Raw genomic sequence first — 22101 nt, 5'->3', positions numbered from 1 at the left:
AAATTATCTTCATATTTTACTTCTCTTGTACAAAGATATCATTTAAAAATGTATATATGTATTTACAATCTCTAGTTCTCATTTTTCCTGATTTCTGCAACGCGAGCAATGAACGTAAACGATAGAATAAATAGTAAATCCAAAACACGACAGAAGTTAAATGTCTCACATCGTGCGACAAATGATTACATTTCCCTTTTAAGTGTTATTTAACACGATGAATAACCACGACCTAATTTGCGAAATGAGTTTAATTTGTATGAGATAAGAAATCATTTTTATATCGATGGCTCCCCTCTCATCCCGTTCTGAAATGGACACTTTGGAGTAACTGAGAGTTGGCCTATTTGTCAGACCTTTCCCAGCCCTGGTTTTCAGTCCTATCACTTCCGACCCTGGTAGTTTGAGGTCTCGTTTTCAGTCCTCTCTCTTCCGACCCTTGTACCTAGAGGTGTTGTTTTCAATTTCTCTCTTCCCACACTCTACTTCTTTGAAATAAACTTTCACTTTTGCTGCTCAGTCTTGTTGTGGTTGTTGTTTTTGTGTATGTGTTGTTTTTTGCCTTCAAAATTTCGATCTGTTTCCTTGAAATCGTTGTATCCCATGCAGAGTTTCTGTTTCCGGGGGGAACGCGCATCAGCTGACAGCTTTCGCGTCAACAATTTCCACTGCTTCTCTTGACTTCTGTTTAAGTCAATTACGCAAACAAACCTTAGCACCATCAATGCCACAGGACTCTCTCCAATCCCTTGGGCGAATTTTTCTTCAAATACTACTACACAAAGCCTTGGCACACAACTGTCGACCTTCTGTTGTCTTCATGTTACACAAACCCAAAAGTACATCAGGTGTGTTTTGCAGACTGGGTGATAACTCCAATATTTCCTTCACCTGAAATAATATAAGTACGCTAGTCACGTTTAACCCTTTAACCCCTAAGAGTGACCAGCATCTAATTTCTCCTTACAATATCACCCCTGAATCACATAGGAAGGTCATAAGAATAAGGGAGACGATCACCAACTAAAAAAAACAAAAGCCGTCGATTGTTGAACAAATTCTCCCTGTTCGCACCTTAGAAGTGTCCAAGGAACAGTATGGAGAATATGCATGCTGTACTAAGGTGTAAAAGGGTTGAGGACGAGTTGTTCTTTGAGGGAATGTGAAGGGGATGAGAACGAGACAAAGATAAATCAGTATCCTCGAAGGAGTGAAATTCAACGTTGTTAAAGAGATTTACCGAGGTTTTGCTCAAGTCTAAGTATGTTTATGAAGCTTAAGAAAAACAACTGCATGAAAAGATTACATTGTGTTGTGGAAAAATCAAGAATGGCAAGTAAAGTATTGAACAGACTGTACTGGAAGTAATGTATAACAAGATCTTTGAGGCGTAATTGTGAAATTTGATCCCTCCCTCGGTACTGGAGATTAGGAAACGTTTGAAAGAAAGGAATAATCTGGCCAAGAGGTACCCACCAAATCTTCAGGAAGACAAGCCGATAGTGGCCCAACGATGGTTCCAATACTGGCGACAGCTTGTTGAAGGAAAGACACCAACAGAGCTGGAACCGGTCCAACCTCGGTGGTTTTAATGGTGGCAATAAAATCCTCACAAAGGTGAACTAATGAATAGATCAAGCTAGAGGTAAAAAATCTTGCCTCTCGGAACTCATCACAATATGATGGTTACTGATAAAGAAAATATATATGTATATGACGTGAGACTGTTTCCAGTCTATTGTTGTCTGCGGCCGAAAAACAAATTACCAAATATAAGCTACTGTAAATAATAATTTTCCAACCGATATAAGGTTGTTTTGAAAATGAACACAGTAATACGAAGGTGAGAATGGTTAACCCTTAGTTGATTTCTAGATGTAAACAGTTATTAGTAACACAAATCGGAATAAGGCCAAGTAAAATGTTAGAAAAGAAGAAATTTGATAGTTTATGGGGCGTGAACCCTGCGACTCGTCGAACACTAAAAATCGCTTCAAAATGAACGTACCAAGAGTCTGTTGAACGCGCGATGAAGACGTGGAATTGTAGAGAGAGGGAAAACTGTCCAGCCTCTGTATTTTAGCCGGACTAGCATTGAAAAAGAAAAGAGAAAGTCATAACAAGAATAAAAAAAAGATAATTAAGCATCTACTTCACCGAGAGATTTAATTCAACTACATAGGGAGACCTGGCCCTGACATTCAAATAGGGAGTTGGTAAAGATCAATACATCTACAGTAAATTGTGTTCACATTTCTTACCGTGTGATTTCGCCATCAGTTAAATCTCCTTTCGACCGCGTATGTTCTATGGTCATTCCCAAACACACAGCGTGTGCCATGAGCCGAGCAATGGCCCAACCCTGGAGAAAAGAAAATGCAAGAACCAAGTAGAAGGTCAAGTTGAATCGATATTAACCAGGTTAACCCACATAAAAGTCTTTAACGTTTTATCTTAGCCAAGTGGGAGATGGGTGATTTAAGCGTTAGTCACGTTAAGGCAAGGGGCGTAAGGGAGCTCGGCTCTCCCTCGGAAGTTCCGTTACTTTGGGTGACTTCCGCAAAGCTCACGAGAGGAAACATCTACGACTGTTGCGCATTCTATGGCCAAGGTCTTTCTTGCGTTTTCATAGACCACGATTCCTCTTTTGTCCATAATGAAGAGAGCAAAGCTAACACCTCACTATCTTACCAGAACACACCCGCGGGCCAGTACAAGATTTATCATACGGCTGAGATATTACGACAAAGTATTTTGCCATCGCGGAACAAAGTGGATAGTATGGGTCATATATGGCATGGGAGCTGAATATGAGCATACAGCGGTGTCCAAACAATCAGGAAAAACCGATTTAAACTGACAACTCTACCTTTGGGTCTTCTAACATTGTTTCAGCTTCTACGTGATTCATAACCAGTGGTAGAACTTTTTCAAGAAAGCAAGGTACAAGGTTCTCGGAGTCAAATGTTAAAAGACAACTCGCCAAGTCCGCTAATAGACAATAACGAAAAAAATAATAATGATAGAAAAAAACAGTTTGGACAATGTAACACTATCTTACAGATACATTTCAACTATGACATCTTAATTTTCGTAAGGAAGGCAAAAAGAAAAATTGTGCAAACGAAGAAGACTTAAACAAGGTAAGGGTGAGAACCGGTTTCTAAGCTATTTAGAATTAGCATATACTAAAACAGTGGATAGCGTTGAAGGCGCGCTCTGATTGGCTAGTCAAACTCCGAATATCCTTTGCTATTTACCTCCGAGCAACTCGGGAAAAAATGGCGTCCCGGTTTGCATCAGTGACAAGCGAAGAAATCACTCAAATTAACGACGGTGGTGTATGTTATCTCACTGTTTTAGTGTATACTAAAACAACTATTCACCTCGGTGTCGGTGGTTAGCGGTAGATATTTACCGAGCCGCGAAGCGGCTCGGTAAATATCCACCCCTAACCACCTCCACTTCGGTGAATAGTTGTTAATTATAACATAATGGACATAGTACACATCCTCAGATTGGTCAATTCAGTTTCCAAGCGGACGCTTTATCAGGTGATGGAGCCCGCATGTAACTAGTTATGTCATAAAAGCCCCCACGAGAACCCATTTTTCCGAGCTCTAGAACGTGATAAAGACACTTGGGATGTTGGGAGAACACTCGGAAAGTTAAGAAATCACGAGCCGAAGGCAAATGATGTGTAAACTTTCCTCATATTCTCCCAACATCCAAGTGGCTTCATCACGTGTAAAGCTCGGAAAAATGTGTTCTATTGCTTAAATAGACTGAAAACTGTGAGTGAGTTCTCTTTCTCGAGATAAATCAGCGTTCAACTCATGGAGTAGGAGAAAACGACAAAGAATTGGAAATTTCACCAAATTACAATCGAACAAACCTCTTTCTATTTTCACTTAAACAAGGACAAGAAAGGAAAAGTGCCTCTAGCTCACTGACGAATTTCAAAGAAAACTGGACACTACTTAACTAAATGTAATAACTGACCTGCCATTAGGATGTCTCGATGTCGGCTGCACTTTAACACCTCCTGAGTCAGAGAGATATAAAAACCATTGATTGTAATGTTAAAAGCACCTTCCTAACCAATAGCATGACTCCTACACGGTACTTTGTGTAAGCACCATTAAAATTAAAAAATCAAAGCGACATCTCTCGCCACGTTTGATGTTAAGCCTTATCTGAGCAAGCAAGGACACTAGTGACCCCAATTACCCGCGATACAACAAATAACAACAGGTCAGCTAACTGCACCACGTACAAAGTACACTATTGGAAGAGAGAATCAAGCTAAGAAACTGAATTCCCTCTATAGGCCTTTATTCAAATGCAATTCCTCCATGATATTTCTAGAATCGGGTGATATGGTCTCCAACGTATGCATATGCACTTGTGCTTTGCGACCCAGGATTGAACTTTAAGATCCTCCGAAACAAGAGTGACCTATAATTGACTTAGCCCTTTACCTCCCAAGATCTGATTGTAATTTAGTTACACAAATTTGTTTTCTGATCAAAAACACAACTCCTATCTGATAATTGTTTTATTAAAAAAAACGCCCCCAAGATATTAGACAAATCTTCTCGACTTTATTTTGTAAGAAGAAACCGGATGTTACAATGTACAGATATTAGATTATGGTATATTGGCTCATATACCATAATGGCTAAGCCAATATAAAGTCTTGAATTGCATTATCCAATGATCCAGATTTTTAATAATTGCTATTATTAAAACCTGGATCATTGGATAATGCAATTCAAGACTTTTTATTGGCTTAGCCATTATGGTATATGAGCCAATATACCATAATCTACAAACCTGGTCAGCGCACGCGTCAGCTTAAAATTAAAAGGGAGCTAAAAATTTCATAAAATTTAATAAATTAATTTAACGTTTTCAATAAAACAATTATTCCACTCGCGTTTGTTGGATATGAGATGATTATAGCCAACTCGGCGCTACGCGCCTTGTTACAGGATAACGCCATTTGCTGCGCGAGATGGCAATCCAGCATTGAAGGAGCCGGCAGTGTATGAGAAACAAAATTTAACTTATCTCATGTAACAACAGATTTGCACTGAAATGATCGCGACAAGAGTATCCTAACCTGGATTATACAGTAAATAAACCATTCATTTCCTCCCATGATTAACATATGTCTGAACCGTTTAAGTGTCTTACTGCTCAGCTGCCGTGCTTTGACAACGCTTGTGAACAATGATGCAAGGGTCTGTAGAGTAACCAGACAAGGAAACACAAAAAATATTGTGCAAAATAACTTAACAAACCCATCACAGAGAGCTTTATGCCATCATCATTATCATCATCATCATCGTCATCATCGATTCACGTCCTCGTTGTTTCTTTCATCCTCCAATGGCCTAGATTTCTCCAGCAATATTTCCTCTGTACATGTGTCTAGTTTCACAAAATGTTCCAGTATGCCTTGACTGGAGTGACTTGATACTAATCTAAAATCTCACCTTTGACACAGGCTCGCCTTTACATATCGGATTGTCAATGTCCCACGTGTTGTCTGTAGAGTAAACAGGCACAGAAAGTTGAAATAGCGCAGAGCTGAATATGAGACAAACGACTCAACAATTACCTTCCTTGGCTGCTAATGAGCCCCCACCCCTTTCCTCCACTCAGCTCCCTCTCCCTTCTCTCTCCTCGCTCAACACACGCGAGCATTCACGCCCACTTAAATTACCAGGATTCATCGACAGTTTGTTGCGACCAAATTATATTTCTTTGTTAAGGGGTGAAAAAAGATCCTCTCTCCCAGTACTACTGCAGCCACAAAGACCATTGACCCACATTTAAATAGAACAAATGTTCACACCGGATGAGTTTTTACCTTTACCCTCAATACTGGATGACATCGTCTTCATAACTTCACACAACATCGCGCACCTGTAAAGCAAGAAAATTGTGCAAAATGAATTCTTGCCTCAAACAAGGTTAGCGTGGACAAACGGAATTCTCTGCTTAGAGTCTTACTCTTTCAACGAAGGAGACGAACCGCAAATTGGACCTAGCAATTACTCCATGTGACAATAATAAGGTAACACGAAACTGTTAAATTTCTGTGATTAATCGGATCAGAACATTTCCGAAAAGAAACGAAACGCATTCAGTTTCCGTCACATTCATAAACGCCTCCGTTTATTCCAACAACAATTACTTCAAGTTAACAATGTTTACCTGTCCACAAATCCCTGGGAAAATCCTCTTGGATTCACAGGCTTTACAAGGAGTCCAACTAGCCTAACAAAGAATAACAGGGAAATTAATAAACCAACTGAGTTTCAATTTATGCCCAAACTGACTTGGTTCTCTCCATCCGCCTTTAAAACCGTGACGAAACATAAGTAACAATTGTTTTTACAGGAATGCTCATCACTGAGCTACATATGGAACAAGTGATTCAAGTTTAAATATTGCTTGTATGTATTGTATGTATAATAGTTTTACCGCATAGGATGCTTTCTTTCCTCCGCGGTTAAGGTGTAAATGTGTCCACAGCTCCACGAACAAGCACAAACCGCCAATGCGGGTGCCTCGTACTTGAGGAGTTCGCACAATTTCTGAGAAAGAAAAAAAAAAAGAGTAATGATGATAATCAAAGCAATGCAATAGAGTTGAGAATCTGTAGAGCCAAACTTTATTAATAGATTCAATGTAAGACCTTAGAAAATACCCACTGAAAATCACTTACGCATAAAACGTTTCGCTGTTAACAGATTATTTTTATCATAATGATTAAAGGAGCTAGACACAACGTGGCTCCAAAAAGACAGTCATGAACATTTGACAAAGTTGTTTGTCAACTAAGGCGAACAACATAAATAGTTCATTTAACACTTGCGTGCTTGGTTGCCAAGCCTTTGGACAGGAGTGAGGCTAAGGGTAACCTTGTTATGATACAAACGTTGCTGCCTTTCAATTGTAAATCATTTTGTTATGATGTTAACTATATACTGGTCTCTACCACAACAAGGTCACCTTCAGCCTCACTCCTCATCAATGGCTTGGCAACTAAATACACAACTGTAAAATGGTCTGTTGGAGAACTCTTTAAACAATGAATAGAGGCTGATAGTTTCGAAAGAAACTGTTTGGGGCTGCGTCGGTGGGAGTAACGAAATAATTTGGATATATCAACAAAGCTGAAATGGTAAATTGGCCACCGTAACGATTACAAAAGCTGACGTTTCGAGCGTCAGCCCTTCGACGGAGCGAATAGAGGAATTGTGGGTTGTGGGTGCTTTTAAAGGCAGAAAATGGAGCTACGTTTTGGTGGGACATGGCAACGAGAAAAAAAAAGAAAAAATTAGTGGAATGAAAAGCGTTCGTTGATCCCTGGAATGAAAAGCGTTCCTGGCCAATTTACCATTTCAACTTTGTTGATAAATCCAAATTATTTCTTTAAACAATGCCCGTGAAAAATAAATGTCATTGCCGTCGTGATGAAAGACAATCCAACATTGCACTGGATTTGCTCCACTGTGTTCTCTGATTGGTCTAGAAACTCGGCCCAGCCTCTCGACTGATCAGATGGAAAACTAAAACCGTACCTTACTCGCCCGTTTCCCCGCGCTTCGAGCAAATTCATGTTCTATTAAGTTCTTAATATTTCGCTTTGTTGTGATTGACTTAACTTTAGTCTTGGTCTTTCAACCCTTAAAAGAGGTTTACAATAACTTCTATCTTAATTCCCATATGCCGATCCACTTTTTCCTTTCATAGTTTTGCTTGGTTCCAAAATCAAACATGCCTAATTTCTTTCAGTTACACAACCTAGCAGTCACTAAGGACTAGTAAGGAGGCGCAACGCAATATATATACACTCTGCATGAGCAAATTAACATATTATCATATTAGCTTCCACTGTCTGTTTACAGTTAACTTCTCTTTGCAGTTTGGAATTTAACCCTTTAACTCCCGCGATCTAATTGTTAATTCTCCCTTCTTGCTGCTTCACATTTCTTTTAAATCAGTTATGAGAATTTGGTGTTAGATCAGGATAACAACTTCTACCTGATAAATTTGATTATTCTCATTACCTGTTTGCTGGATAATGTATGGATACTATGGGGAGAACTTTCATGTTAATCAGATTACCTGTAGATGATCGGAAGGTACTGCTTTTGATTCCCACTGCGACGCGTTTAACACGTGATGCAAGGCACTGGATACATTCGTACAATGTTCATCCCAATTAGCTTGACTGGGAAAAGTATACGTGAAAAATTATGGATATGTAAGCAGAGTCAAGTACCAAGTTATATCGTAACTAATTCAAATCTTGTACGAAAGCGCATAGCTTCCACCTGTTTTATTTACAACGTGTTCAGAATTCAACTGCTCGTAGTATTCGTAACATCTCTTGATATGACCACATAACGCCTGTGTTGCGCTCTCTACATCGGTTACCTATTGAATATCGCATTAGTTTCAAAGTACTTATTATTAAGTTCAAGGCAATTCATAACGCTGCGCATGAGTATTTATGCAATTGATAAATGTTAAGGAGATTTGTAGATACTCTGAATCGAATGGTAGTATACATCTTAAATAACCCAGTGCCAGACTGAAGAGAACATTGAGGGACAGATCTTTTCGTGGTTTTCACTGTTACCAAATGAAATCAAAAGAGAAAAAAAATTACTTGTCAGACTTTCAGATGCTCAGAGGTACACGCATACATGAGTGCTAAAGTATCTAAAAAAAAGGATCTCTCTAAACCTGGGCAAATTGATATTGCTACAGTTACAATAACTATTTTACTATCCTCGACGCCATCTTTTTCCACTACGAGAAATCTGGAGACGCCTTCCTAGGCAAATCTTTTCTCGGGAATTTCCTGAAATACTCTAATGACATCCCCACCCACAGCTGTACTCAGAGTATGGTCTCGCTGGTAACTGCACGACGAAAACATTCTCATTACGATGATCAGAAGCCTAAGCGGCATATGTTTGAGAAGAATGGCGCAATTTTCAAACGAGCGTCAAAGGTAATCCACGACTGCAATTGTTTTACTTCGCTGCATGTTGCAATTAGTCTAAAAGTCGCACGATACACTCTACCATCAAGAGATTATAAACCATATTCTTTTGTTACCATGCAAATGCAAACTGAACCAATCTCAACTTCTTCACCTGTACTTTATGTAGCTTGCAGAGTTTTGGTGGATTTTTTATTGGTTCATTGTAATACTTACGTTTGTTTTGTTTTTCTGGCATTTGTTTTGATTTTCAAGACACTCAACTAAAAAGCGCTTTAGTGGTTACAGATTGTTTGACTGTACCTTGCAGGGAAGGCTGAATTGCTAAAGAACTGATTCAGCAACTCGTTGACGGCTGCGTGATTGGGTGTGTGTTGTGTATCAGGTATAAACGATCTCCACTTGTCAATGTCCGGTATGTGACGTAAAATCCACTGAACCACAAACGGAGTCGGTGATCGATTCTTAGCAACTTCAGATATAACCTGGCCAAGGAGAGTACGAATTTCTTCAATAATTATCATGAATATAATTACCCATGTGATTCGAAAGATTTTCAGCTCTATTTCTCGCTATGATCCCCCTGTGCAACCTTGGTGATTACAGCAAGAGCGTTCACCTTTTCGAATTGAACTGGCCGCAAATGGCTTCCTGTTAGATATTTAAAGCCTATTGAACACTTTCTTACAAACGAATTTTGACACGGCCACAACATATTATCTCCTCTCATTGAGTTTTTGCTTTGTCATGCATAGTTTACAGACTGATCACGTGTACGAACATTTTCTGCCTTCCCTGCCCTCCCCCCCCCCCCCCCGCCTCTCTCAATGTTGGTCTGCAAGATGACATGGACCCATTGGCAACTGATAACATTGGTAGGGGAAAGGGGTGAAAGAGCGTCATAGACGTTCTTCTGGGAAACTGTCCGAACTAATTATGTCTGCGAGTGTAGAGGCCACATTCTTGACGCAAGACAAGTTGAAGGCAAAGAAATAAACTACAATTTACGTTTTTGCTCTAATAATCATCTGAACATTAATTATTATACCAAGACATTTATTCGCTTCGCGCTCAGTCGATATTGTTGAATAGTCCCCTTCGTCTCGGGCATCATTCAAATTTGCCTTCGGTGAACACTTGTTAATAATAAAAGAGCAGTAAAAAAGGATGAGAAAGTAGCTAGTCTTAAACCTACCTTCGAGCCATACACTTGTCCAATATGACACAATAACAAAAAAGACGTGTTAAATAGCTCCCCTCTGATGCTTCCTTTTTTAACTGCAACGAATTAATGTTTTAATTAAACTGACCGGAGATAATCAAGTTTTTTTCAGATCAGGAAAATCATTTACAAGCCACACTGATAGAGCATGACTGATTAGCAAGGTTTATACTTGAGAAAAAGAAAATCAACTCAATACATTTTTTATCCTCACTCACCGTCCTCTTTTTCTGTAGCAGGGCGAAGAGTTTGTTCTGTAACTCTATAATACAAAATAGTTCAAGCAGTTACCAAGAGTACTTTTTCAAAACCAAAGCTTACTGTTCTAGGTGTTTAACATTAGAGTTACATTAAATGAAACTTGAACATATAGTTAACTGCCATGAGCTCAGCAGTTGTTTCTAGTCAGTCGTCAATCTCACAAGTGCAAGCTTACTTGGAAAGACACAACTTAATTACAGCTGTGATCTCTAGGTTAACAAGCGATTTGGTGACCGCCCTTTTCAGAAGCACTGAGCAGTTTTGTACAAGTTTTTCCAAGTGTTCACCCTGATCCTCTTTTTTCCCTTGCTGAACTAATCAGTTTTAATGGGTGCCTGGAATGTGGGCTTATGACTGACTTTGAAGGTATTTCCAGCCATGGGGTGGTATTCTAGCTTAAGGCTGGCTAGACAGAAAGGAAGCCCCTAGATACTCAAGCATTCACCTTTCATTTTCAAAGACTAAAGAGGGAATGAATAGTCAACTGTTTATTAAACACACAGGAAGACCAAGACTTGCTTGTCATGACCAACACATACTGATTGTAGTTAAAACAACAACAACAACCACCATACTACACTTAACTTCACTACACCTAGGAGCAAGTCTTGTTAGAACACAGTGTGAAACCATTAGAGCAGATCAGCAATTTGTGACTCCAAAGGAGGTGTGATTGCGTCCTGAGGCAATATTTGTTTACATCTGACACTAAGATGAACTCTCCATTTTAAGCAAACCTCATGTTCAAAGAAGATGTTATTTATTGAATGACACAGGCATACTCAGAGTAAAAGAACTCAGAGTGCTTACTGAATGATGTCTTCTTTCACTTAAACACCAGGGCCCAGTTGAATAAAGGGCAGATAATGCTATCCAATGGATAAATTGCTATCCAGCAGATAAGTGATAGAAACGCATACTGCACTTTCCACCGGATAAAGATTTGTCAACTGGATAGCATCATCCAACCTTCGAACAACTGGGACCAGGCTTAAAAATTGACCATCTTCATTTACATAATCAAACCTTATGTTGTTTAGTAACTTGCTGAGGCAAAGCATCAAAACATCCTTACTTGACAAGGCCGTTTATAAGGTTTGGAAGTTTTCCCACACTTGCTGCAGCAACCGTCATCCATCTAAATTTCTCCACATTTAACAGAGGGTTAAGGAATTTCTCATCTCTGCTGCTAAGATCAGATTCCAAAGCCTGAAATAAAGAAACAACATCATTTTGGAATTGAACAGAATCATGCAAACTGTTCACTGCACATGTACTGACTAAGCTGGTGATAATCATTTAAGACTATGACATTGATAAAAAAAAAAAAAAAAAAAAACATGTTTAAAGTGATAACAGTGAAATCAAGATGAAAAATTCATTTCAAAAATACAGGTCAAGACAATACAAACAGGGCATTGGGACTCAGTTAAGGGAGTGCCCTCATAACATAGGTGAAAATTACAGTAATCAAACAAAAAAATTGCAGGACTTTGCAATTGACCCTTTAATACAGGGTGACTGCATAATGTGTTTCCACTTAAAAAAGGTGCAACTATATCTCCACTGAAATAGTTGTATACTTAGGTGATTGGGTTTTTATGAAACTCACCATGATTATTTCCATTATTTTGCTTTCTGCAATACGAATACAAACAGACAACATTAACTTTGTTTCACCACATCATGAAGAAAAATGATGGCAAAAGGAAATGGGGAGCACATCAGAAGCTGAAACAATCCAACAAAAACTGCTTTGTTTAATACACAAACCTTCATCTTGGACCTGCTGGGCTGGATGATTATAAGATGCTTGAATACTTAACAAGTGTTGTACTTCATCTGACAAGAGTCTAAAAAGTAAAATGAGGTGATGATAAGTTTTGCAGATTGTTATCGTAACAGAAAAGGGAATAATCCGACAAAACAGGTGTCTGGAACCCCTTTGCACATATCTCAACTACTGAAATGTAAAATAACACAACATGCAAACTTCTGAGTGGAGATGAAAATGAATGGTTGGATGCATGTAACTAACCAGTGTCTGCCACACATAAATGTCACAAAAGCATCAAAACTTTATTCCAAGTCTATTATGCTAGCACAAAATATAAAGACAGTTCTTTGCACTCTAAATACAAAAAACAGGCTGTATCATAGGCTTCCAGTGAGGATTATCAGAATTGGCGTCAAAAGAAGAAATGTTGAGAGTAAAACAAATGAAATCAAAGCATTTTCTTTTTGTTCAAATGATACGGCAACCTGTTTACAACCACAGAAAGACCTGGAGGGATAAGATGAAATTCTGACAAAGACCAGAAACAAACCTTTGAGAGATGAGCTGTCCAATCCTATCAACCACCTGTTGATTGAGGTCTTTGCAGTACTGCAGGATTAATTCTTTGTAACAGTTACATCTGCAAGGCATTGGGTAGTAATCAAAGATTGGCATAAAATTAACCAGTCATGTAAGAAACTTCTTTCTAAAATGGCCCTCTACATGTATATAAAACATTTATTTTTTTTATTTAGTTTGTAAATAGAAAAAAGATGGTAAGTTTGGAGCTCAGTAAAGAAATAGAGAAAGATGTTTTCATCTTGTCACGAGCGTAGAACAAAGAAAAAATTCTGGGTCCCCACGAGGAATTAAACCTCAGACCTTTGGATTCCATGCTCCAATGCTCTACCACTAAGCCACAGAGCTTTTATCATGAGCAATGCCCATTATGAAGTTCATGTATGAATACACATTCATAACTGTTTTGACAAGACGAAAACATCTGATTGTAAAAAAGAAATGGCTCTTTCTGGCTAGTAAAATACTATATATAGAGCTGATTCTATAGTAATCTGAGCATGTATACTAGGATATTAACTAATGACAGTCTTAATTAAAGAAGTACATTGTTTTATAACCTGCACTTCTTGTCAGCATCATCCAGCAAGGGAGCAAACTGTAGCAGTTGTTGAAAGGCAGTATGTGCAGCAGAGTGTTCCACAGGACTGGGCTGAAGTTGAATGGGAGGCTGAGATCTAGACTCCAACAGGCGAATCACCATGGGGACCTACAAGCAGGTACAGTGTATCAGTAGTTAAGAAGAAAGAAAATCTCAGAAAATAGAAACACCAGGGTTAGTGGGGGCTAATCAACCTCTTCTCATAGAGTCTACCACAAATTTGTACAAGAACCTCTCTTATAGAATTTTAAATTTCATCTGAAGAAAAAAATGTGGTAGAAGCCACATGGCCATCAAGAAATTTCCCCCACTGACCTTCAGGAATAAAAACCCTGTCCACAGTATCATTTCCATTGATTTCTCAGGAGCTCCTAGCAGGCCAACTAAGGCTGATCTCAGAAATTCCAAGTATAGCTGATGCCTAGCAACATTCTATAAAAAAACAAAATTATATTGGACATTGGTAATATTCAAACCACATTAACTTCAACAATTTTCTTTCAGAAATGAACTTGTCACAGGAAATTGGCAGAATTTACTTGAATAAAGGCTGATAGTTTCTAAAGAAACTGTTTGGGACTGCGTCGGTGGGGGTAACAAAATAATTTCAATATATCAACAAAGTTGAAATGGTAAATTGGCCACCGTTACAATTATAAAAGCTGATGTTTCAATATATCAACAAAGTTGATATATTGAAAGAATTTACTTGAGGTCACCTTCCTGTAAAATATCATATCATACTCCAACAGGTTTACTGGAAAGGTGACATAAGTGAAGGCAAGAAACAGGGCTATCAAATGGCTAAAATGACTCACAAAAATTTTTACAACAGATAGCAGTGACCTAACTCTGACAATGACTCCCACTAAGGTTGTCAAAACATCAGTCACTAAATCTGAGAACAGCCCTTCTCAGGACTTTGCACACCTGGACAGCTAGACCACTTGATAAAATATTACTCCTACAATCAAACAAACAGCTGTGATGCAACAAAAACTTGTCAATAACTTTTTTTTGGGAAAACTAGCTGAATTAGAATCTCCCTTAAACCTTAATCAATCTCATACACAAGTGTCCTTGCTGAGTCACCCACTGAAAAATCCAAAAACTATCCAATTATGTGATTGGACAAAGGCTGACTTGTCAAGATAAGACTGGTGGCATTTTTCCATCCAAACTAGAGGAAAAATCTTAGAAACAACACATTTTTTAAGAAAAAGTTGCAAGTGTAAATGGAGTTAAGAAAAAAGCAAATAATTTTAAATAATTTATCATAATCAAAATTAAATAATGAGATCTAGTCTTGTACCTGAGTATGCATAGTGCTTTCCATCACATCAGCAACTTGATGTGGAGTATAAAAAGGACTCACTACGACCTGTCAAAAACAAGTAGAAGTATAGGGTGAACAGTCATATACTCTGCTTATAGGACACAAGACCCATCATCCCAGAATTTATTCCAGTTCCAGTAGCATGAAGCCACTGGGATTATTACTGATGACCAAGTTAACAGGATGCCAGTCCATCACAGTGTTACCAGCCAGAATTATTCTGATGTTTCCTTGACAGTTTTCCCATCCTCAATTACCCATTGTTGGAGAGAGGCGCTCCTAAGTTGAAGATAACTTATTTCATTTAACTGTGAAATACACGTGCAGTGCGGAGAAAAAAATTGAGGTGTCTGTACCATAACATAACATAACATAACATTAATTCAGGAAGCTAGAACACTTGAATGTAAAAAATACATCCTGAAAAGGGAAAATCGTGAGGTTAGCCCTGTATAAAAACAATTTCCCTTACTAAAAACATACAAAAGATAAAATTTAAGGCTACAGATTCAGTAAATATTCAATAAATATTCAAATAAATTATTTACATAAGCTACATAATTTGAACTTAAGTGTTCTGACCTGGAACTGAGTAATTATCTGGATAGGCATGTTAGGAACATGCCCCGGACTGATGTCACCACTCCCTGATGAAGAATTCAAGCTCTGAAATCTTCAAATGAATACAACATTTATTAATCATCATCAATGAGTAAGAAAAACATCTATTACTCAATCTTTAGCAGTAAGAAACACTGTTAATTACCTTTACTAAAATTTAATTAATCTCTTGTTGCTGATTGGCTAATAATTGCAGGTATAAACCACAAAAGTGAATAGTGCCTTTTTCATGCACTCATTGGCTAGTTCAGAAGTGAATAACAAGAATTATTCACCTCTGAGGAGCTGATGCTCAGCAAAATTGCCCATAAAGAGTTTCATTTTGAACATTTTTCTGGCAAATTGAGAGAACTAATTTTTTGGTCTATGTGTAATTAATACTAACACAATTATTCACTTTTGTTTCCATGAAGGTGGTGGACATTAATTTTACCTCATCACTTCATGGCTTGTTAAATATCCACCACTACTCACCTCTACTTTGATGAATAATTGTTAATTATCATTAGGATAATACGGTAGTATCAGTTGATTAAATTAAATATCAATAAATTTGTTTGCACGTGATATAAAGTTTCATAACTTAACCTCTCAAATATTTCATCAACACAGAAAAATTAGTGGGAAGGCTAACTGGATAAATAAAGGTGGACAAATATAGATTTCTTTCATAAATGACGGGCCTTATAATTGATAATAAATTTGTTTAGACATAGAATGAATTTGCATAACCTAACATCTCCAGGGGGTAAAAAATTTGGTTAATGGAGACAAATCATTGGGGAAGCTACCTGAGTAAATGTAAGAGGACAGATATAAATCTCTTCCATTAATGGCAGGCCTAATTGCTGTTCTTTTATTGTCATGAGCCTTTCTGGCTTCAAAAGCAAGATAGTTTAAAAGTTACAATAGAATACTCACTCAAAATAAAGGCCAAGAGGGCTAATTTGCATGCATACATGTAAATGCATATCAAAATAATAATTTCATTAACCATGCCCACCATTACAGAAGAATTCTGTGACCAAAGATAAATAAAATTAAGGAAACAGGGGTAAAAGGAAACCAAGACAAAGAGAAACTATGTTTCTTAATTTGTCTCTCCTACCTGCTAAAATTAACCATGAGTTCTTTGATGTAGAGCTGTACCTCAGGAACTACTCCATCAGGTTGGGTCATCAAAAGGTCTTTCAGATGTGCCTGCAACTGTCTGTCTAATTCCAGTGCTGTGACTAAACAGAGATAAATATCCTTAGAGCATGATATATGTTATATGATTCACTCTCACTCAAGTACATTATGTTTAGGTAGCCTGTCAGGTAGCAATGTGTTCCCCCTTCCTCTGCCTGTCCTTCATCATGACTTCTAACCTCATATTACAAAAAATAAGAAATAACTCTGGCATGTAAATAAGGAGAAAATTCTTTTTTGTTACCTTGATCCTCCATCTTTCCCACAATAACCATAGCTCTGTAAGATGATGAACCTATGAGCTGTCCAAATGCTCTGTGGCATTTTCCAATATTAGCCGAGTGAAATGGGAGATTGATACCTCCAGACAGACGTAGAGACTACATTATTGAAAAGCACAGAAGAGGTAGTATGAAACAGATTATGTGAATTGAACAAAAACTTATCATTCCTTTTCTAACAAAGTTTGCTTATGATCCATACAATTAAAGACTTCTGAGTTAAATTCCTGAAATTTTGTACAAATTTGAGAAATGTATAATGAATAAACGCATACAGCATTTCACCTGAGTTGATAGAGAAATGTTTATATAATAAGGAAGAGACCTTTTTTCTAAAACAAGTTTAGACTGTATCTCCCCTCAAACATTAACCAGAAGGGAGGAAGATTTTAAGAATAATTAGTGTTAATAATTAGACGATATTAGAGTACCACCTTGTTTTTTAGAATTTTAAGCTTTTATTGTTTTAGACTTGTAAGTAGTAAGTAGCGATATGATTTTAGCTGGGTGCATCCTATTGATTCTCTAATTCATTAGTTATCTTACTTAATTATTTAGACACAACCCCACAAGTGAAGTGTCGCTTTAAATACTCATCATGTATAAATAAAGATTATTGATTGATTGATTGAAATCAATACAGACAGTGTCAAATTTTTTGTTTTGTTCTAATATCACCACATCACAACTCAAGGAAATACTACAGGTATATTATGTAAATATCACATAATAAATAATTATTAAAAACTGGATCATTGGATAATGCAATTCAAGACTTTTTATTGGCTTAGCCATTATGGTATATGAGCCAATATACCATAATCTACAAATATGGTAAGCATACGCGTCAGCTTAAAATCAAAAGGGAGCTCAAAAATCCAGTTTCTTCTTACAAAATAATAATTTTTTGGGGGCGTTTTTAATAAAACAATTATTCCACTCGCGCTTGTTGGATATGAGATGATTATAGCCAACTCGGCGCTACGCGCCTTGTTGGCTATCTATCATCTTATATCCAACGCGCGTTCGTGAAATAATTGTTAATTACATACAGTACACCACTCTCTACCAATGTCACATGAATGAGCATTATAAATATCTAAGGTGCTCGTGAGACTGGCACCGTCAACAGTGATGTTTCAAAGATACAGGTATATTTTACAAACCTCTATACATAACTTGAGTAACCTTGTAGAAACAATAAGAAGCCAATACAAAATTTTGATGAAAGAAACTGCTAGCCTCAGACATTCCTCATCACTATCTGGACCACTTCGAAAAGAAAGAAAATATAGTGCTTCAATATTTTGAAAATAAACATCTTTCCTTTTTTTGTGGTTTCATCAGTAAATGGTTCCAACCTGAAGGTACTAATTAAAAGTGACAGGAAGTTTGGTATTACCACAGTTAACTCTCATAATTGTCAAAAAGCTGTGTACATTTTATCAAGCTCAAAAGTTATCAGAGTTTAAAGTCAGAAATGACTCATTTTAAAGGTCATAGCTTTAACAACAACATGCCATATTCGTAACTTAAGAAACTACGAAGGGAAGGAAAGATTTGCCAGAAAAGTTTGCCTTTCAAAAAATCATTGCTTTTTTCATTTACCACATAAAATAAATAAATAGATAGATTAAAAATGATTAAGTTACTGATAGATCCTCTCCAAAATAGGACTATAATGATTGGTAAATCTAGATGTTATTTTGGTAGTACTTATACTGATTTTAAAGTACTTATTAATCACACTCATTACCTTATGGTTGGAATGAAACTAAGCAGGAGATCAAGAAGAGCTGATAAGCACTTGTGTTTTATAATATTCTGAAACTAAGATAGAGTCAAACATTTGCAATTATTCAGAAAATTTACATCACTAAAGGAAATTGTAGATGAACTTAAAGAACTTAACTAAACCCCAAATTTTTTTTTCGCTTAACGAAATAAGTGCATTTCGTAGGAGGATGTAGCAACGTGTGAAATTTGCAAGAGGGTATTACGCTTCATACATTTCTCATACAACACGCCTAGTCGGCATATTTCAGACAATATCGATGGCAACCTTCCCAAACAGGTGAAAATGTGTGAAATGCAGACTTTCATGTTCTCAATTTGACATCACATTACCCGCTAGAACCATTCCTCTTTAAACTTGGTCATGAGCCAAGGTGCCAGCCAATTTTCCGTATTTTGACTGGGCACAGAAAATTGAAGATTTGAGCAAATAAAATAATTTTTGCACAGAAATACTCCAAAAATACACTTATTTCGTTAAGCAAAAAAAAATTTGGGGTTTAGGTGCACTTTAAGATTTATATATTCAGTGAACTAGAATGAACACACAATAGACAAAATCCCACGAGACTGGGAATTGTTTGTGTGATTCAAGATAGTCAGACACGTCTTTTGCTACCAAGAAGAAATTGATCTTTTAAAGAAACAAGATCAAACAAGGAGAATGACATTCACTCTGTTAGCATTGCTTGAAATGAAGTGGTTTTTCATGTAACTTATACAACTGAGTAACAAGAATTCTTACATCAGTTTATGCACATACCTGATGAACTGCTGTCAAAGCTGATGAACATGAAATGACCTAAGAGAAAAACATACTCAGTATGTGTGTATTACGAGTAGATGATTGTAACAATTTCAGTGTTTTCACCACATACCTTAGTGGAAATCCCATGGTTAAGATACGATAATATCAAAGTGCTTGGTGTACTGCCAAATGTAGCTTGTTGAACAAGGCATTCTGGACAATAATGAAAAAATAAAAAACAAACAATAAGAACTAACATCAAAATAAATACGTAACATGAGTGAAAGGTCTCAATAAAATTTGAATTAACTGTCGAGCATACAAGTTTCGAGAAAAAGGAACTTGATCAGCGAAATGAAGTCACCTTAGAACATTCGTGTCAAATTTTACATCTCCATGATATGAACTTTGAAATTCAAATGACCAGCCGATTGCTATTTTCACAAGTAATAACCGTTTTCACGCCGAAGTTACGATAAACTTAAAGACGGGGAAAAGTTAAATATCAATATCTTAAGAATAAAACGAGTACTGAAAGTTTAAATTCATAGTATCACATTGCAATAATTTAAATTTCAGTTTCGATCAAAACGGCGTGCAATGACAGACGTCTCCCCTCCTCGCTTCATCAACATTTAGAAAAAACATAAAATAACCTGCCAAGTCCTGAAGTTCTTCGTTATCTTTCCCAGCCAGCTTTTTCACTTCTACTAGCCACCGTAATGGAGACCATCTTTCCCTCCAAGCTTGAAGAAGAATCTCCGTGTTGACCACCATTTTGAAAACCTATCCCTTAGTAACCTGGCAATGTCTAACTGTTTCATGTAAGAACGATCATACTATCACATTATGAAATTTCGTATGATTGCGAAAGTGCAGACTGTTTTACGCAGTTTATCAAACGTTATGTGAATCTGTTTTGATTTAATACGTATTTCGACGTTGCAAATTTTATGGTATCCCTTCATTTGCACAAGCAACAGAAATTGAAACACCTTTGTCAATTCGTAACTCAAAGAGTATACGGTATGAAAACCGTTTCCAGAGCGAACAAAATACATAAACAGAAACAAATCTTTTAGTTGGTCTAAGCTTCCGCGCACTCCAGGAAACCATACCCTGTTTGGTGGCAAACATATTGTAACCTATAAGGTCAGAGTGCTCCGGAGAGACTAAAACACAGTTGAGATGCCATGACACTTCATAGTTAAATAATGAAACAGGGACCAGAGGAAGATAACTTGGACTGACCGTTTCTGATCGCATAATTCAGAAAGAATTTTGCCCGCCTTTTTTAATCAACAAACACTGATTCCTTTTCTCCTATTTTTTGTAACAAATTGATTAAAGTTACATGCACTTTTCTGACAGGATAAGTACTTCGAATCTTTATTCATTTTCAGATGAACCATATCCGGTCCTCAAAGCGTTAATTAACCAGAAAATCATTCCATATTGTTCAGCAGTGAACAGAACATCTGCGATCACAATGACCATAAAACGCTCAATTAATCTCGCTCTCCATTAACACTTTGCGAATCAACGACTATCTCGACCTCACCATGCACTGTTCAAAAGAATCCTTCCAACCCACTTTTCGCGCAGTTCAAACCACTATCAACAGCTGCTCAGCAGTGGTTTCGAGCTGTGAAGGCGTGTGAGAGATCAAAGCTTGTGTAAAATATTGTTTTATTGGCGAGGCAGCCATGCGACTAAACGTATACATTTTTGTCAATAGCGTACAATATAACAATGAAAAGGAGGGCTTATCCATATCAGCAAGTACAATTTGCATGCACGCAAACATGACTCGAACTACAAACTGAGTGCGGAGATGAACTGGGAAAATTACCATTGTTCAATGGTTTATCTTTCGGCCGAAAACCCTACGGTCTCCACTTCTTTCATAGGGAAGAGTTAATTACCCATGTCCTTAAAATATGCCAATACCTTTTACAGTACCTTCGACTTCCCCTCACGTATCATTTATGCTACACTAACCACTCAAAAATAGACAATGAACATAAAGTTCTATTTTGTCAGAGGGTCAGCTGATATGGGCCGCTTTTTCTGCTCTTTGAAGCTTAGAATGATGGGCAGTAAATTTTCCTCTAGAAAAGCGGTTCCATTTTTTATGAAAATGATGTTTTATCCTCTTTTTCATAAAAAAACTAGCTGCAGTGTGCTGTATGTTTATGTGCTCTTGCCGTAATACCTTGTAATGTATATGAAAGCCGAGGGTACTCCGAAAACAGTGCATTTTCGATGAACAAAACACACTATGACAACAAAGATAAACTTTTTTTTGGCAATTTGTTTGTAAATAGAACTGTGTCGAACCTGTATGATATTGCGATGCGCTCTCATATGAAGTACCTCACGGCGCCGCAACACACCACCCATATAGCTAAAGGTTATTTTTGGAAACGTTTTTCATCTCCTTCATTTTTTCTATTGAAAACATCTGAAAGGCTTTATCACGATAATTCGCTCGCTTAAGAAAAGCAAATAAATAAACAATACAATATTTGAGTTCATCAAAACATTTCGTCATATCTTTGGCTCTAGAGGACTGTGATTCTTCGAATCGGGTGACTTACGAGAAGTCTGAGAGGAAACCCTCCACATACTTTCATTAAACGTTGCGTGTTCGGCAACT

At 37.3% G+C, this 22101-nt stretch overlaps 1 protein-coding gene across 2 annotated transcripts; it reads right to left on the bottom strand.

Moving 5' to 3' along the window:
- Window positions 1-3: 3 nt before the first annotated feature.
- LOC111322737 (mediator of RNA polymerase II transcription subunit 24) lies at window positions 4-21102 on the bottom strand. 2 transcript variants are annotated; one of them, XM_022925902.2, is made up of 30 exons: window positions 20099-21093; window positions 19573-19655; window positions 19458-19496; window positions 18657-18730; window positions 18067-18172; window positions 16864-16999; window positions 16537-16660; window positions 15390-15480; window positions 14784-14852; window positions 13787-13903; window positions 13431-13579; window positions 12842-12931; window positions 12288-12367; window positions 12127-12152; window positions 11590-11723; window positions 10472-10515; window positions 10227-10309; window positions 9335-9516; window positions 8146-8251; window positions 6496-6608; window positions 6226-6288; window positions 5879-5934; window positions 5502-5554; window positions 5126-5248; window positions 4003-4045; window positions 2870-2991; window positions 2262-2362; window positions 2009-2088; window positions 1477-1622; window positions 4-891 (listed from the first exon to the last, which is right to left on the bottom strand). In XM_022925902.2, the coding sequence occupies exons 1-30, from the start codon at window positions 20217-20219 to the stop codon at window positions 766-768; spliced, it is 2880 nt and encodes a 959-aa protein (XP_022781637.1). In that variant the 5' UTR covers window positions 20220-21093; the 3' UTR covers window positions 4-765. The 2 variants fall into 2 exon arrangements, with proteins under 2 accessions (XP_022781637.1, XP_088584845.1); XM_088728719.1 differs by lacking the exons at window positions 4-891; window positions 2009-2088 and having other exon boundaries at window positions 1479-1622; window positions 20099-21102.
- Between the last annotated feature and the right edge of the window lie 999 nt (window positions 21103-22101).

The sequence above is a fragment of the Stylophora pistillata genome, chromosome 1, assembly GCF_964205215.1.
Source record: "Stylophora pistillata chromosome 1, jaStyPist1.2, whole genome shotgun sequence".
NCBI lineage: Eukaryota > Metazoa > Cnidaria > Anthozoa > Scleractinia > Pocilloporidae > Stylophora > Stylophora pistillata.
The sequence above is the reverse complement of the archived record's forward strand: the minus strand, read 5'-3'. Positions and strand labels throughout refer to the sequence as shown.